General features: G+C 44.3%; 1 protein-coding gene across 4 annotated transcripts in view; it reads right to left on the bottom strand.

Annotated features, from left to right (window-relative positions):
- Positions 1-19,281, bottom strand: part of ZNF236 (zinc finger protein 236) — a 134,535-nt gene that overhangs the window by 7,361 nt on the left and 107,893 nt on the right. For 3 of the 4 annotated variants that reach the window (XM_017866096.1, XM_017866093.1, XM_017866095.1), the window contains 4 exons: positions 15,762-15,893; positions 7,253-7,450; positions 3,741-3,870; positions 2,679-2,876 (listed from right to left, as the gene is read on the bottom strand). In XM_017866096.1, coding sequence (XP_017721585.1) covers positions 2,679-2,876; positions 3,741-3,870; positions 7,253-7,450; positions 15,762-15,893 — 658 coding nt within the window. The remainder of the gene's footprint in view (positions 1-2,678; positions 2,877-3,740; positions 3,871-7,252; positions 7,451-15,761; positions 15,894-19,281) is intronic. The other variant, XM_017866094.1, reaches the window with a different exon arrangement.

The following is a 19,281-nucleotide window of genomic DNA, read 5'->3' as shown; positions in this document are numbered from 1 at the left end:
CAGAGGAAAAGAGAACTCTCCCTAAATCATTCTCTGGAGCCAGTATCACCCAAATACCGAAACCAAGAAAGGACATAACCAAAAAAGAAAACTACAGACCATTATCCCTGATGAACACAGATGCTAAAATCCTTAACAAAATACTAGCTAACCAAATCCAACACATATCAAAAAGATTCTCCACCATATGATCAAGTGGGTTTCATACCAGGGATGCAGGAATGGTTAAATATACACAAGTCGATAAACGTGATACACCACATAAACAGAATTAAAAACAAAAATCAGATGATCATTTCTACAGATGCAGAAAAAGCATTAGACAAAATCCAGCATCACTTTATGATTAAAACTCCCAGGAAAACCAGCATACAAGGGACATACCTCAATAATAAAAGCCATCTATGACAAGCCCACAGCCAACATAATACTGAACGATGAAAAGTTAAAAGCATTCCCTCTGAGAACTGAAACAAGACAAGGATGCACACTCTCACCACTCCTCTTCAACATAGCAGTGGAAGTCCTAGCCAGAGCAATCAGAAAAGAGAAGGAAATCAAGGGCATCCAAATCAGTAAAGAGGAAGTCAAACTATCGCTGTTTGCTGATGATATGATTGTTTACCTAGAAAACCCAAAAGACTCTTCCAGAAAGCTCCTAGAACTGATAAAAGAATTCAGTAAAGTTTCCAGATAAAAAATTAATGTACAGAAATCAGTAGCTCTTCTATACACCAACAGCAACTAAGCTGAGAAATCAAGAACTCAACCCCTTTTACAATAGCTGGAAAAAACAAAACAAAATAAAAACAAACAAACCAAAAAAAACCTTAGGAATACACCTAACCAAGGACGTAAAAGACCTCCACAAGGAAAACTACAAAACACTGCTGAAAGAAATCACAGATGACACAAACAAATGGAAACACATCCCATGCTCATGGTTGGGTAAATCAATATTGTGAAAATGGCCATACTGCCAAAAGCAATCTACAAATTCAACACAATTCCCATCAAAATACCAACATCATTCTTCACAGAATTAGAAAAAACAATTCTAAAATTGATATGGAATTAAAAAAGAGCTCACATAGCCAAAGTAAGACTAAGCAAAAAGAACAAATCTAGAGGCATCACATTACTTGATTTCAAACTATACTATAAGGTCAGAGTCACCAAAATAGCATGGTACTGGTATAAAAATAGGCACACAGACCAATGGAACTGAATAGAGAACCCAGAAATAAACCCAAATACTTACAGCCAATGGATCCTCAACAAGACAAACAAAAACATAAACTGGGGAAAGGACACCCTTTTCAACAAACGGTGCTGGGATAATTGGCGAGCCACATGCAGGAGAATGAAAGTGGATCCTCATCTCTCACCTTATACAAAAATCAACTCAAGATGGGTAAAAAAACAGTCTAAGATCTGAAACTATAAAAATTCTAGAAGATAACATTGGAAAAACCCTTCTGGACATTGGCTTAGGCAAGGACCAAGAACACAAAAGTGAATGCAATAAAAACAAGGATAAATAGCTGGGACTTCATTACACTAAAGAGCTTTTGCATGGCAAAAGGAACAGTCAGCAGAGTAAACAGACAACCCACAGAGTGGGAGAAAATCTTCACAATCTATACATCTGACAAAGGACTAATATCCAGAATCTACAACAAATTCAAACTAATCAGTAAGAAAAAAACAAACAATCCCATCAAAAAGTGGGCTAAGGATATGAACAGACAATCCTCAAAAGAAGATACACAAATGGCCAGCAAACATATGAAAATCACTCAACATCACTAATGATCAGGCAAATGCATATCAAAACAACAATGTGATACCACCTTACTCCTGCAAGAATGGCCATAATCAAAAAACAAAAAAATAGTACATGCTAGCATGGATGTGGTGAACAGGGAACACTTCTACACTGCTGGTGGGAATGTAAACTAGCACAGCCACTGTGGAAAAGTGTAGAGATTCCTTAAAGAACTAAAAATAGAACTACCATTTGACACAGCAATCCCACGACTGGGTATCTACCCAGAGGAAAATAAGACACTTGCACACGCATGTTTATAGCAGCACAATTCGCAACTGCGAAAACAGGGAACCAACCCAAATGCCCATAAATCAACAAGTGGATAAAGAAACTGTGGTATATATACACAATGGAATACTACTCAGCCAAAAAAAAGGAATTAATTAATGGCATTTGCAATGACCTGGATGAGACTGGAGGCCATTATTCTAAGCGAAGTAACACAGGAATGGAAAACCAAACATCGTATGTTCTCCCTCGTATGTGGGAGATAAGCTATGAGGATACAAAGGCATGAGAGTGACACAATGGACTTTGGGGACTCACGGGGAAAGGATGGGAAGGGACTGAGGGATGAAAGACTATAAATAGGGGGCAATGTATACTGCTTGGGTGATGGGTGCACCAAAATCTCACAAATCATCACTAAAGAGCTTACTCATGTAACCAAACACTACCTGTTCCCCCAAGAACCTATGGAAATAAAAAAATAAAATAAAATAAAGCACAGGTTTCCAGTCCACACAACTGAGGCTGTACCACGTGCAATGCACAATCACCGTGTGAACTGAAGGAAACAATGTATGCGAAACACAGGGTGCCTCGCAGGCCACTGAAGTGTACGCACCCCCAGGTGCAGTGTTCTCACCAGCATAGCTGTGCGCCCGCTTCATGTGCAGCTTCATGTTGCTCTTCTGTGTGAAGCCCATGACGCAGTAGGCACACTTGTAGGGCCGCTCCCCCGTGTGCTTCTTCATGTGCACCTGCAGCGCGCTCTTCTGGTTGAAGGCTTTCTCACAAAGCGTGCAATGGAATGGCCGCTCCCCTGTACAGAAAATGGCACATGTCAATGTCTCTAAGCAGAGGGTAGTGGACGCCTAGGCTCTACCCTGAGGTATGAACAAGAGGGACTGAATGTTCCTCTTTTCTCTTAGGCTTTCAGCCTGGCTGTCGTCTGAACAAAGGGCTGGAGGAGCCATGGGGAGCCCAGAGGGAGCCTGGCCAGGTCCTAATGACCCCCAGCAGATGGGGCAGAGGAATCAGAGAGCCATGGAAGGGCCACGGTGGATGCAGCCTGTGGAACCCCAGGCCCACAGTGAGTCGTCAGATGATCACGACAAAAATGAGCATGGGATGATGTCTTGTCAGGGCAGGGCAGAGACAGAAGGGCTGACACAGAGCTATCATGTACCAGTCAAGAGGCAGAGAGATGGGAGAGCTTGTTTCTTTGTTCTGTGTGTTTTTTGTTCTCTAAGAAAAAAGGTTTGAGCAGATTTAGGTGGTGTAGGAAAAGCCAGTAGAGAAAAAAGTTTTAAGACAAAAGAGGAAGATTAAAAATTAAGTTCCCCAGTGACATGAGGACATGGGACCCAGACACTGGGGGCTGCCTGTTTGCTCTAGCAGGAGGGAAGGAGGGATGTGATGTGGTCAACATCTCAGACACGGCACGGGAGCCTTGCGTGGTGCTTCTGTTTCCTGTGGTCACAACGTAAGCATCAAAATCTTCCATGTGAAAAGTTAGTTAAGATGATAAATAGGTCAAAACTCAGGGGAAATGGAACATGTAGACCTTGCTTTATAAATAAGGCATTCCATCACTCGCGAGTATTGTACAGGTGGAATTCTGTTTTCTCGTCCATAGTGTCTACTTCAACGAGTAAGGAAACAAAAGCACATCCCTCCCTGTTACCTGTGTGGATGCGGCTGTGGCGCTCCAGCTGGCTTGGTTTGGCAAACGCCTTCTCACAAGTGTCACATTTAAACACTCTTGGCTTCTGGGAGCTCAAAGAGGGGCCGGCCTGGTGTGTCTGCATGTGCTCCTGGGAGACAACACACAGAAAAACCAAGAAACGAGATCAAAACGGAGCTTTCGAGACTAGAAACAAGAGGAAGCAAATGACTGCAAAGTTCAGGTCAGTAGCAAGGACAAAATCAAAGGCTAATCTGTGATTTGTGTCCTTAAGGACTTTATCCATTGGTAGTGACAACAGGGTGATGGGCTTGGGGCTTCTCGGGGAGACTCCGGTCCCCACCTGAGCTTTACCGCCTGCTAGTTATGTGCCTTGGCCACATCTGTGTCCCAAATCGGTGTAGAAATATCTCCTTCATCAGCTTTAACTGAGACCAAGGGCGTCAAGCCATGAGCCTAGTGCAGGAGTCCAGGAGAGCTCTCTCTGTTGGCTGTGGGGGATTCTGTCCCCGTTTCACACACGAGTCCACCCAAATGTCACGGCCCGAGGCCACCCATAGATTATGGCCCGAGGTCCCGCGGCACTCAGCTGGGATGTGTTCAGTGACTCTCACCCACGAGTCCTTGCGGAATGCCTGTGATTCCAAAGTGCATTCCCCCGGTGATATGACAACTGCCTCACGGTGGCTCTGGAGGCTTCTAAAGCCAAGAGGAAACTGTTCCCTTCTCACGTTGTGACTGGCAACCTGCCAGAGATACTGCATTCATGTGACTGCAAATTTCTCAAAGATCTGATAGCTGCTTCCCTTGCAGGCACCTGAGGATGTGCAACGTGGTTATTTTCCAAAATTGCACAAGCATAATAATTATCCTGATAGAATCCCAGTTTTTAGACCTAACCTCTACCCTGTAAGGCAGGAGTCATGGAAAAGTACATGCTTCTTGTGTGTGTTCAATGTGACTGCCTGTGTTCCAGTTACAGACGTCGCATTGCTCAAGGCCCAGCACAGCCTGGGAGGTGGATGTAATGAAAGCAGCAGGGTGGGAAAAACAAACTCGGGAGGTGAGTGCGGGAGCCTCCCCAGCACGGCAGACCAGGCAGAGCCAGGACTGCAGGTGAGGCCTGACCAGTGACACCACCACCCCTGATGACACCAATCACCATCAACAGCTAGAGTGCATTCCTCGCCCACTCCGTCTGGGGTTCCCACCCAGTCCGCGTTGGATGTAACCACAGTCACACTGAGCACTAAGCTTCCTGAGGATGGAACCACCTGTTTCTGGGACCACCTTCTTTGCATACAGCAGGCACTCACTGTTTGCTAAGCTGAAAGGAGGACAGAGAGAGTCCATGCGGGAACAGAGTGTCTGGTGGGGCGGAAAGGAAAAGCTTTTATAACCTCGGCTTCTGTTTGTCTCTCTGACCTCCAGAGAGAGAAACTTCCTGCGGTGGTAACAGTACATGCGGCTGCCGCTCTATGCTGCTGACTTTAAAAGAAATACTGACAAGCTGCACTCCTCAAAGGGAGGAGTTAGGCTTACCCTGCGGCACAGGTTACTGTAAACCTAGTTCTCCCTAGAGAGTGCTCTCTGAGACAATGGCAAATGTTCCTCAAGAAAGAATTTCATCATAAAATAAGTTTGCAATCAGCTGGAGTTAATATCATTCTTACTGCAACACACCTGTCAGCCTGGCTCTGCTACAAGTGAGGTGTGAATTTTTAAGAAGGGGAGGTGCTGTGCCCTGAAGTTGGTGGGGACTCAGCAGAGCCGCCAACATGGCCATTAGCTCACCGCACCAGAGGATGCTAATGCAGTCCTGGGGCAGGGAGATTCATCAGAAGGTTTCAAAAGAAAGAGTCCTGTTGATAGTTTATTTTGCTGTGCAGAAGCTCTTAAGTTTAACTGGATCCCATTTACCAACTGTGGCTTGTGTTGCAATTGCTTTTGGCATCTTTGTCATGAAATCTTTGCCTGTTCCTCTCTCCAGAATGGTATTGTCTAGGTTGTCTTCCATGGTTTTTAGAGTTGTGGGTTTTACATTTCAGTCTTCAATCTATCTTGAAACAAAAAACCAAGTATCACATATTCTCACTGGTAAGTGGGAGCTAAACGGTGAGAACACATGGATCCATAGAGAGGAGCAGCTCACACACACTGGGGCCTCCTTGAGGGAGGAGGGAGAGGAGCAGGAAAAAGTATTGGCTACTTAGCTTAGTACCAGGGTGATGAAATAATCTGTACAACAATCCCCTGTGACCTGAGTTTACCTATAAAACAAACCTGCACATGCACCTCTGAACCTAAAGTGAAAGTAAAAAAATTTAAAAATAAAAAAGAACCCAAGCAGCCAAGCAACAGGCTTCCTTCAGGCACAGAGAGGGAGGAGTGAGGGACTCGGGGCTCACCAGCCCCTGGAGGGACCTGGGAGAGGAGCCACAGCAGGCGCCACAGGTGGGGCCCTGGGCTTCCCAGCCCGGACGGGACAGGGCCATCACCACTGACACCACTAGCCTGCAATACACCCAACGCCCGTGTGCTCTACTCCACACTCTCAAACAGCCATCCTAGTCACAGGGATCCAAGGATTCCAGTTTCTGGGACAGGAATTTCTCCTTGAGTAGGACTCTCCCTTCTTCCTGTCCTACACTCATTAAAAGACAACAGACGCACGAAGGCCACAAACAATCCCCGCCCCCCAACATACACAGAAACCCCAAGGGTCCAGCCATCTTAGCACAGCTTTCCTTCCCGGCCAGCGTGGCATGCCTCTGCCCTCCGCATGGCCTGGCCAAGGCTGGTCAGAAATTTTGCAGGCTATCCCTCACTTGGAATTTGTCTGTTTTTCTAATGTTATGAGGTTTTTGGGAGAAGTGTCATTTTCACCCCACTCTGCCAAGGACAGATGCAGTCTTGATGTGTGGGTGCTGACGCTGGCCACGGCCGCTGGGCTGGAGTGGTGCTGGCTAGGCATCCGCGCTGCACGCTCCTGTGTTCCACCCCTTCCACACCCCATTCCCTTCACACGGAAGACGCGATGGATCTGCTGCAGTGGAAAGCGTGGGCAGCTAAACCTTGGGAGGCTGAAGGGGCATCTTCAGGGCTGGTCCCCAGGGTGGGCACTCATGCATTTGTTAGGGCTGCCCAATGCCCCTACAGAAAGTTCTACCAAGTCACAGCCTTAACAGCCATTATGTGAGCCAGCCTCTGTTTCCTGACAGTCTCGACAATGGGTGCTGACAGACTTTTACATTTTTGCCAGTCTGATAAGGGAGAGAGGGCATTTCAATGTTATTTTAACTTGTGTTGCAAACTGATTGTGAGTTGCAGGTGAATATGCGATCCATCTGTATAGCAAGCGGACCTCTTACAACCAGAACAACAATAACTCTACATCTATTGAGCTTTTCCTCAAAAACACATGCCGGATTCCCAGCCAGTGTTAAATCTTGGACTCTGCATCTCTAGCCGCCTGGGGGGCACACAGCTGTGCTGCGGCACGGTGGGCCTACCTTGAGGTGCGTGGCGCGCTTGAAGGCCTTCCTGCACACAGGGCAGCCGTGGATGCGCTCCCGGCCGTGCACCTCCTTGCTGTGGTGCATCAGCACTGCCGCAGACGAGAAGGCGCGGTCACACTCCAGGCACTGGTGTGCCCGGCCCTCCTTCTCGGGCTGGCTGCCCGGGGCCAGGTTCCCAGAGACGCCAGCTACCTGGAAAGAGCCAGAAATTCTGTGACTTTCCACTCACTTGGCTGGATTTGTGGAAGTCTGTGAACTGACAGACACCATGGTGATAACAGGGACATTCCTAGCATGGACGCGCCAAGCCCACGCTGCATGTCCTATCATCAGGATAATTTAGCCAGAGGCACCTTCCACACAATATGAGACCAGAATGCACACTGTCTTGCAAGATTGAGACCGCACACAACAGCAGCTAAGGAATGAGCTCTGTGCTGCACCGACCAGGTGCAAAGTCCAGCTCCAACGTGACTGTCCGGGCTACTCTGGGCCAAGTACTTAACCAGTCTGTGCTTGCGTCCTCATGGGAGAACCACCTGCCTACCAAGGGCTGCATATGGCAGGCAATCACTAAATGCTCGCTACTGGTAGTAGCTTTAGATAAACAATTCTTAACAACAAAAGGTGTTTTTAGCTTTTAATGGAATTAAACCATTTTTTCCAAACCGTGGATCTCAACCAATTAGATTTTCAAATCATCTTAATGGGATGCCACCACCACTTGAAAAAATAATTTTCAAAAATTTTGAAAAAAATTTTTGAGATGGGGTCTTGCTCTCTTGCCCAGGCTGGAGTTCAGTGGCACAATCACAGCTCACGATAGCCTCAAACTCCTGGGCTCAAGCAATCTTCCCACCTCAACCCTCCCAAATACCTGGGACCACAGGTACGTACCACCTCACCATCATGCCAGCTAATTTTTTTATTTTTTGTAGAGACAGGGTCTCCTTATGTTGCCCAGGTTGGTCTTAAAACCCCTGAACTCAAGGGGTCCTCCTGCCTCTGTCTCCCAAGTGCTGGGATTACAGGTATGACGCACTGCACTGGGCTGACTCAGCTTTTATAAACAAGAGATTCCGGTTTTGCAAATGCAAATTTCTATGTGATGGCTTAACAAAACCATTATAATGCAAATTAATGAGATCTGTCCACATTTTTATTATTCCTAGTTTATCAAATACTTTTTCATTAATTCTGGAATATAGTAAGTAAACATTAAAGAAAAATACTTAAACAACAAAAAACGATTTATACAGGGTGCTATATTATTAATCTGTGCTATAATTTTAAAAAACGGAATGGGGAAAAAAGGAACAAAGGAAAAGATCAGAAAAGACATTGCAGCCATGTGAGATGTGCAGGAACTGGTGTCATTCTAGAATATGACACCTGCGTCAGGTGTGTGTCTACACGTATCTGTAGGTGTTATTCTATAACATGATACCTGTGTCAGGTGTGTGTGTCTACACGTGAGTATCTGCAGGTGTTATTCTACAATATGACACCTGTGTCGGGTGTGTGTCTACAGGTGAATATCTGTGAGTGTAAAGAAAAATGACAGAAACACACACGTGTTGAGGTCACTGCATACAATATATTCCATGTGAGTCAAAAAAGTCTGAAAAGCACAGGAATAAATGATACTAAAGGCTGGTTGTGTAACCACAGATAAATGCATGCTGATGAACATCAACTCAAATAAAAACCTGTAGTTATGGAGCGGCCTAACGTCCTCCATCAGTGTTACGAAGCATCTACCAGGAGTTGTGGCAATGAACACAGACAGAAAATTGTTTCTGAACCAAACATTTGACTCATGAGATGTGAGAATTCAATATCCGGTCCACATCATTCAAAGAAAGACAAACGAACACACTAAACTTTAAAAACTATTTCTGCAAAATATTTTTCAGCATAATCGCATCAGAAACAAAGCTTCCGAATCATTGCTACTACTGTGAAACAAATCTCAATGTTCCGCTGAATTCCATAACTACATATATATAAAAATCTACAGACTGAATTATATTAGTAGAATTTTGCTAAAATCATACTTGCCCAAAGGAGAAGGGGAAATTGGTTACAGAATGAGTGTGAGATCATTTTTAAGCCTGAGGCATAAACTTGGCCACAGCTAGAAATAATGTGCTTCCCACAGCAGGTTATTCTGCGTGGGGATGGGAGGGTAGAAGTGTATATGTCTACCCCCTCCCAAGCATGAGGAGTGTGGTTGCTGGGAAGCAGAAGAGGAAGGAAGGCAGCCTCTCGCATCCACCTCCTAATGAGCCTGGAAAGGCCTGGCACAGATCCAACATCCTCTGCATCCAGCGGCCGGCACTGGCAGGGACTTAATTTTGTTTGCTGAACTGAAACAAGGTCAATATTTCAGAGAAATGCTGCCCACAACACATACCTGGGCACATGATCACCTTTCTGACCCCAAACCTCCCTCTAAAAACCTGTCCCTTACTAAAAAGTTCCCAGCTGAGACCAGCTGATCGCAAGTAACAGGAAATCCAGGTGTAAATGCTCAAAATGATACTCTTCTATTCAGACATGAAGAGTGAGGTAAGACAGATCTAGGTTCAAACGCCAGCTCTGTCTCTATTGGCAGGGTGACTAAGTTACTCAAAGCTACCCTTAAATCACAGAATCCTTGTGAGTAAAACGGGGCCGTGACACTTAAGACACCTCCCAGGCTGTGGGAAGGGCTCGGCTACATAAGACCACATGCCTAGTGGGAGCCTGGCCTTAGTCATCTGGCCAGCAAGTGTCAGCTCTTTTCTCCTGTAAAACCAGTGTCAAAAGAAGGCCATGGCCCCTTAAGCAGTGAGTGAGGGAAGAAAGGCAGTTTGCTGCAGCAGCTCCCCTCTGATTTAACAGCTTGAAGTTGCTAACAAAGTTAGGTCAGGTCTCTTAGATCTTTAATGGGAAGGGTCAGGCAGAAATTAGTTCATTCGCTTTTGTAAAGACAGGCTGAGTAAGGGGGCAGTCTGTCAATGGCTCTCTTAGGATAAACATGTTTTTACATTGTGAGTACACATCTTGTCAGATCAGTATGGATTTCTCTTCAGATGAACCATGAAGAAAAAGATTTTTAAAAAGCAAAGGTTGCTGCTCTAGGGACTTCACCAGAGAGCGATGTGAGCCCCAGGCCGTAGTAGCTGCTACAATGCCACCAGCAGTGTCCTCACCTGAGCACTTACTTTGGGCCAGGACCTGTGCTCCGTGCCACGGAACATTACATGCCCAAATTCTGACCACTATGAGGCAGTCCTAACTACACCTCTGTTTGGGGGTTTGGGTTTTTGTCTGTTTGTTTTGAAACACGAACTTGCTCTGTCACCCAGGTTGGAGTACTGTGGTGATCACAGCTCACTGCAGTCTCGAACTCCTGGGCTCAAGCAGTCCTCCTGCCTCAGCCTCCCAAAGTGCTGGGATTGCAGGTGTGAGCTACTGTGCCTGGCCACCTGTCTTAAAAACAGGCCATCACAGATGTAGGATTGCCTGAGGGCTCCTGGCCAGAATGCACGGGAGCAGGGATGTACACACATCACCAGAGGCTACAGCCAGCACTCCCAGCCACTCTGTAGTGGGTTCAGATAAACCCAGGGTGCTTAAAGTGGTCCCAGCTTCCTCCCAGAAGCACAGGCCAGAGGCAGACCCAGGCATGTGTCTGAAGTCCCTGGTCAGAGCCCAGGTCAAAGCCTGGAAGCGTCAATGTGCATTCCATCTGTGTGCATTAGGATGAAATTAGACCGTGATTAAAACCAGTTAATATTGGCAAACAGTGCTACAAGCTAACAAGGGAAATTTACAGAAAACATCTAAGATAATTTGCTACAAGCTAACAAGGGGAATTTACAGAAAACATCTAAGAGAGTTTCCCTTGCTAATTATAGGCATACCTTGTTTTCATTGAACTTCGCTTTTTTGCCCTCCATAGATATCCTGTCATTTTTACAAACTGAAAGTTTGTGGCGATGCTGCTTCAAGCAAGTCTACTGGTGCCATTTTTCCAATGGCACATGCTCACTTCGTGTCTCTGTGTCACATTTTGGTAATTCTCGCAATATTTCAAAGTGTTTCATTACAGCGTATCTGTTATGGTCATCTGTGATTAGTGATCTTTGATGTTACTATTGTAATTGTGTTGAGGCACCACAAACCCTGCCCACATAAAATGGCAAACTTAACCTATAAATGTTTGTGTCTGACTGCTTCACCAACTGGCCACCCCATTTCTCCTTGGGCTCCCTATTCTCTGAGACAAAACAATACTGAAATAAGGCCAATTAATGACCCCACAATGGCCTGTAAGTGTTCAAGTGAAAGGAAGAATCACACATCCCTCACTTCAAAAGCTAGAAATGATTAAGCTTAATGAGGAAGGCATATAGAGAGCTGAGAGAGGCTGAAAGCTCAGCCTCTTGTATCAAACTATTAGCCAACTTGTGAAATGAAGGAAAGGTTCTTGAAGAAAATTAAAAGTGTTATCCAGTGAACCCATGAATGATAAGAAAGTGGAACTGCACTATTGCTGATAAGTAGAAAGTTTTAATGGCGTAGACAGATCAAAACAGCCACAACCTTCGCTTAAGCCAAAGCCTAATCCAGAGCAAGACTCTAACTCTCTTCCATGTTATGAAGGCCAAGAGGTGAGGAAGCTGCAGAAGAAAAGTTGGAAACTAGCAGAGGTCGGTCCATGAGAACTAAGGAAAGAAGCCACCTCCATAACACAGCAGTGCAAGGTGAAGCAGCAAGTGCTGATGGAGAAGCTGCAGCAAGTTCTCCAGAACATCTAGCCAAGAGCATCGATGAAGGTCACTCCATTAAACAACAGATTTTCAGAGTAGATAGAACAGCCTTCTAGTGGAAGAAGATGCCTCTAGGGCTTTCATAGCTACAGAAAAGTCAGTGTCTGGCTTCGAAGGACAGGCTGACTCTTTTACGAGGAGCGAATGCAGCTAGTGACTTTAAGTTGAAGCCAATGCTCATTTACCATTCCAAAAATCCTTAGGGCCCTTAAGAATGATGCTAAATCCATTCTTTCTGTGCTCTACAAATGAAACAATAAAGCCTGAATGACAGCACATCTGTTTACAGCATGATTTACTGAATATCTTAAGCCCACTAATGAGACCTACTGGTCAGAAAAAAATGATTCCTTTCCAAATATTCCTGCTCACTGACAATGCACCTGGTCACCCAAGAGCTGTGATGGAGATGTACAAAGGGACGAATGTTGCTTTCATGCCTGCTAACATGCCACTCTGCAGCCCATGGATCAAGGAGTAATTTCCACTTTCAAGTCTTACTAAGAAATACATCTCATAAGGCTGTAGCTGACACAGATAGTGATTCCTCTGATGGATTTGGGCAAAATAAAGTGAAAACCTGTGGAAAGGATTCACCACTCTATATGCCATTAAGAACATTTGTGATTCATGGGAGGAAGTCAAAATATCAACATTAACAGGAGTTTGGAAGAAGCTGATTCTAGCCCTCATGGATGACTTTGTGAGGTTCAAGACCTCAGGGAAAGAAGTAACTACAGATGTGGAGGAATGGGCAAGAGAATTAGAAGTGGAGCCTGAAGATGACTGAATTGCTGCAGTCTCATGGTATATATAACTCAGCAGATAAGGATCCCATGGTATTTACAACTGTTTAGATAAGGATCTCATGGTATTTATAACTTGAGCAGATAAGGAGTTGCTTCTTATGGATGAGCAAATAAAGCAGTTACTTGAGACGGAGTCTACTCCTGGTGATGATGCTGTGAACATTGTTGAAATGTCAACAAAAGATTTAAAAGATTACAGAAACTTGGTAAAGCAGCAGTGGGCTTTGAGAGATGGACTCCAATTCTGAAAGAGGTTCTGCTTTGGGTAAAGTGCTATCAAACATCATTGCATGCTATGGGGAAATCTTTCATGAAAGGAAGAATTGACGCAGCAAACTTCATTGTTGTCTTATTTTAAGAAATTGCCACAGCCACCCCAAACTTCAACTACCACCACCTGGATCAGTCAGCAGCCATCAACATCAAGGCAAGACCCTCCACCAGCAAAAAGATTACAACTTGCTGAAGGCTCAGGTGATTGTTAGCATTTTTAGCAATAAGGTATTTTTAAATTAAGGTATGTACATTTAAAAAAAATATTAATGCTGGTCAGGTACAGTGGCTCACGCCTATAATCCCAGCACTGTGGGAGGCCAAGGTGGGCGATCACTTGAGCTCAGGAGTTTGAGACCAGCCTGGCAACATGGCAAAACCCCATCTCTATTAAAAATACAAAAATTAGCCAGGTGTGGTGGTGCACGCCTGTGATTCCAGCTATCTGGGAGGCTAAGGCAGGAGAATCACTTGAACCCAGGAGGCGGAGGTTGCAGTGAGCTGAGATTGCACCACTGCACTCTAGCCTGGGTAACAGAGCAAGACTCTGTCTCAAAAAAAAAAAAAAAAAAAAAAAGGAAAAATAAATAAATAATGCTGCTGAACACTATTATTACAGTATAGTATAAACATCATATGCCCTGGGAAACCAGAAAACTACATCATAATGTTAAATGTATGACTTGCATTGTTGTGATAATCACTTTATTGCAGTGGTCTAGAACTGAACGCACGTTATCTCTGAGGTATGCCTGTATTCACTGATACAGATTAGTTATCTACCTCATTTTTATATTTAATTAATCTGTCAAATTTTGAAAGAAATTACACGCTAGACCAAGTATTAATATTTGGTTTCTCTCATTACCATCTACTACTCAAATGGAAGTTAAAATGGAATATATCACTTCAACTGGGACATTTCAAACTAATCTTAACATAGCATTACTCTTAAAAAAATTATTCTTCTAGCTATATTAAACCAAATGCTAAAATCATAATGTTAAACAATAGCAAAGTAGTTTCATTTGCTAGTCACACAAAATATAGGAATTAGGTAAGGTGTGCCTTGGAACTGATGTACGAACTCTGTGAAACATACCAGACTAATAAGGTTTCACTACAAAAGCACCCTGAGAAAGAGAGCTTAAAAATATGACCAAGCTGCCAGTGCGTTTTCTGTCTCAATGGATGTGTGTGGTCAACAGTTGCCTTACCAGGCCTGAGGTGCTCAAACCCTGCACACTCCCCAGTGCCCTTGATCAGCTCCCAAGCATCACCGATAAGCCCCTGGAACATCCTGCTATTAGTAGGTAAGAGTGTATTTCATACCCAGGACCTTGGGCAATGCCACACAGTTTGTGCTGATGATGTGACTTATGGTGAAGGCCTATTTTTGTTTCATCTGGGGACCTGGGCCACTGCATCAGTTTGACCTGGAGGGGCTGGGGCCTGGAGACCGCATAGCTAAGCCCAGCCACGCGGGCACTCCATGGCCACGTCTGACCCTAATACAGTTCTGGATACCAGAGCTTAGCTGAGCTTCCCTAGTTGGTGACAGTTGGCAGGCGCTGTCACACAGCGTTCCTGGGAGAATCAGCAGTGTCTGTGTGACCTCACTGGAGCGGACACTGGGAAGCTTGTGCCTGGGTTCTCTGGACTCCACCCCACGTGCCTTTTCCTTCTGCTGGTTCTCATCTGCACCTTTCCATTGTAACCACAAGTATAAACCACAACCACCAACAGATCAGATTTCTCTGAATCCAGTGAGACCTTGTAGTGAATCGTCAAACCTGAGGGCAGTCTTGGGTCCCCAGACACAAATGTGTTAAGTTATACAAACTGAAATTCAGTGAGACGAGCTCTGGTTACTCAGGTCAAACTCTAGGACATCCCCAGTGCTGGTTATATCTCATCTCTTTGTGAAAAAGCCCTTGTCCTACTGAAAAACAGGTAAGTCATTATTTTGAAAACTCATTTGCTAAAAATGTTTAATGCTTCCTAAATTCAGAGATTATTCATCATCTGTGCCTTAATTCTGACCCTGGAAACTTTTAAGCAAAGAGTTTTTAGACTCTTCTATATTTAGACTATTGCTTACTAAATATTTTGTCTCCCAAAAAACATGTATTTTAAGAAAAAAGACTAGCCAAATGACAAATAGATCTTGCACGCAGATGCACACACACATAGGTATATGAAAATGTATATGACACTTAACAGAATCAGCAAAGGTGTTACTAGGAAATCTGCAGAAAGAACTAAGTGCAAGTGGCTGGATATGTGAAGTCTGATCAGTAGGCAAATATAATAAGTTTAAAATTAGATTTACATATCACTGGTGGCTACATCTAATTTCGTGGTACTAAAACCTCACTCCCTAAGAAACAAATCACAAAATGACTGAGATGTCGTACCTGTCATTCAACACACGCCCCCGCAGAGCCTATGTCCACTCAGGATTCAGCTGGGGACATCTCAGAAGTCAGCCCCAGCCACCCGGGCCACACAGCACCCCCATGACCCTCTACCACCATCCCTTCTGAATCTGTATGTTTTTAAAAGCGACGAAAGCTCTGTGAATGAAAGAATATCCTGTACCTGGTAGGCTATTTCTTCACAAGCAGCAGACGCTGACTGTGGCGTGTGGCTCACTAGTATGACTTGCGGCGAGCCTGCTCCACCCTGGCCCGAGAGAGAGGGATCCGTGAGGAGTGCTGGGAACTGCTGACCCTGGCAAAAGATTAGTACTATTTCAGAAGTTGTAACATTAGCAAAACAAGTAATAATTTAAAAGATCTTTTATGGTGCAGCTACCTTGGAAAACAAGCTGGTAGCTCCTCAAAAAGTGAACTGTGGAGTCACCATGTAACCCAGCAACCCAAGAGAAGTGAAAACAGAGTCCACTCAAAGCCTTATACAGAAATGTCCACAGGAGAATTACCCATAACCAAAAAATGGAAACAGCCCAAATGCTCATCAACCGATAACTGCACAAATGAAATGTGGTATAAGGGAATACTGTTGAGTAATAAAAAGGTAGGAAGTTCTGGTACATGCTACAGCATGGAGGAACCTTAGAAATACTCTAAGGAATGAAAAAAGCCAGTCACAAAAGACAACACGGATGATCACATTTCTATGAAATACCCAGAACAGATGCATCTACAGAGACAGAAAGTGGTCTGGCAGTTGCCAGGGGCAGAGGTGAGGGTGGGCCGGGGGTCGTGGGAACATGGAGTGATGGCTCATGGCTCCAGGTTTCTTTAAGGGGTGATGAAACGCTCTAAAATTAGACCACGGTGATGGTTGTACAACTCTGTAAATACACTGAAAACCATTCAATTGTATACTTTAAATAATGAGGTGAACTTATATAAATTACATCTCAGAGTCTCTACATGTGTGTATATTTACAACACACTTATTTGCTTAGAAATGCATATACAATTTTGCTATGCTATAGAAAACTACTGTAAGTCTTCTTACCAGCCCAGCACACCTCTAGCTATGAGAATGGATCTGAGAGAATAAGAGAGAATGAGAAAGGTAGGGTGGTATGGGGCACGAGAGCAGAGAGGAAGCTGCAGCTTAAAGGGTCCGAATATCTACTGCAAATGCTGAATTTATAGAAATAATTCAGCATGCAACTTGAACTGCTGCAATCAGCACTGATTCTAAACACATTTCACACACAGTTAAAACCGTGGCTGATCACAGGAAGCATGGCTGATGTTATTGGCTCCTGTGCTTTAAGGTGAGGGGTGTTTCTCAATGTCTTAGGGAACTATGCAAGCTGAGGTCCCAAAAGGAAAGTTAAGAATTGAGGAGGGGATGCTGTATTAGTCCGTTTTCATGCTGCTGATAAAGACATGCCCGTGACTGGGCAATTTACAAAAGAGGTTTAATTGGACTGACAGCTCCATGTGGCTGGGGAAGCCTCACAATCATGGTGGAAGGCAAGGAAGAGCTAGTCACATCTTACATGGATGGCAGCAAAGAGAGCAGAGCTTGTGCAGGGAAACTCCCCTTTTCATAACCATCAGATCTCATGAGACTTATTCACTATCATGAGAACAGCACGGGAAAGACCTGCCCCCACGAATCAATTACCTCCCACCAGGTCCTTCCCACAACATGTGGGAATTCAGGATGAGATCTGGGTGGGGACATGGCCGAACCATATGAGACACAGTAGAGGAAAAAGAGGACTGAGCTGGCATTTTTAAAAACTTCCTCCGTCAGATAATTTCAGGTTCAATTCTTAAGGGAAAGAGTGGCAGGTGTCATCATCAGGGATTCCAGAAAAGAGAGCTTCTAACTTGATTTGGGTTCCTTACTTCCCATAAGCAGCTTTTTAAAAAAGCAAAATGAGGCTATTTTAGGTATCTCCATATATCAGCCTAATTTTTTACATAAACATGATCTAAATTGAAAAGTTCTTTTTCTTTTTCTTCTCTTTTATTTTTTGAGATAAAGTATTGCACTGTCACCCAGGCTGGAGTGCAGAGGCTTGATCTCAGCTCACTGCAATCTCTGCCTCCTGGGTTTAAGTGATTCTTGTGCCTCAGCCTCCTGAGTAGCTGCAATTACAGGCATGTGCCACATGTGTGGCTAATTTTTGTATTTTTAGTAGAGATGGGGTTTCACTATGTTGGCCAGACTGGTCTCGAACTCCTGACCTCAGGTGATCCGCCTGCCTCAGCCTCCCAAAGTGCTGGGATTTGTGAGCCACTACACCCGAAGTTCCTATCTATACTAATAAAGCTTCATGTTCCCTACCTCCCTACATAGAGAAGTTGATTAAATATTGCTATTTTCAAATACCAGTGAATGCTACACTTTTTTGTGACATGTCTGTTGCCAGCTGCTGCCACCACCCTTATCAGACTGCCCAATTTGAAAAATTGTATTAATCAACCTGGACTTATTAATTCACATTTATTTTATTAATCAAAGACCAAAAAAACTGCTGGTCAGAAATTCTAATGCACATAAGAACCAACTGGCTCAATAAATTCATATATTCCCAAACTAAAGGTAAGATATTTGAGAGTCTTAGCTTATATAGGTATATCAAGGGAAAAATTACAACTTCTTGTTGTTTTGAAATAACAAAATTACAGAAATAAAGAACAGAGTGGCAGATGTCAGGGTTAAGAGGGTCTTGAAGTCATTATAAAAAGCAACACGAGGGGTCCTTGAGGTGATGGAAATATTCTGTACCTTGGCTTATCATTGATAATAATTGTTTGTGATATTATACTACTGTTCTGCAACATGCTCCTATTGGGTGAAACTGGATAAGTATATATGGAATCTCTCCGTACTATTTTTTAAAAATTGCCTGTGTGTCTACAATTATCTCAAAATAAAAACTTTAATTAAAAAAACTTGAAAGCAATGTAATTTACTAGCTTATCATTTGTGTTTCAATTGCAAACCTTAAGTATTCTTTTTTTTTTTTTTTGAGACAGAGTCATGCTTTATCACCCAGGCTAGAGTGCAATGGCACGATCTTGGCTCACTGCAACCTCCACCTCCCAAGTTCAAGCAATTCTCCTCCTGCCTCAGCCTCCTGAGTAGCTGGGATTACAGGCACATGCCACCACACCCAGTTAATTTGTTGTATTTTTAGTAGAGACGGGGTTTCAACATGTTGGCCAAGCTGGTCTCGAACTCCTGATCTCAGGTGATTCACTAGCCTTGGCCTCACGATTACAGGCGTGAGCCACCACACCCAGCCAACCTTAAGTATTCTTAATGCAAATTTCCTGATTTAAAAATCAGTGTCCAATAAAATCTTTTATTTTGTTTTATTTTTTTTTTTTGAGACGAAGTCTTGCTCTGTCGCCCAGGCTGGGGTGCAGTGGCCGGATTTCAGCTCACTGCAAGCTCCACCTCCCGGGTTTACGCCATTCTCCTGCCTCAGCCTCCCAAGTAGCTGGGACTACAGGCGCCCGCCACCTCGCCCGGCTAGTTTTTTGTATTTTAGTAGAGACGGGGTTTCACCGTGTTAGCCAGGATGGTCTCGATCTCCTTACCTCGTGATCCGCCCGACTCGGCCTCCCAAAGTGCTGGGATTACAGGCTTGAGCCACTGTGCCCGGCCGTTTTCAGAG

Source organism: Rhinopithecus bieti, unplaced genomic scaffold (assembly GCF_001698545.2).
Source record: "Rhinopithecus bieti isolate Rb0 unplaced genomic scaffold, ASM169854v2 scaffold_84002, whole genome shotgun sequence".
Lineage (NCBI taxonomy): Eukaryota > Metazoa > Chordata > Mammalia > Primates > Cercopithecidae > Rhinopithecus > Rhinopithecus bieti.
This window is presented reverse-complemented; position numbering and strand designations above follow the sequence as displayed.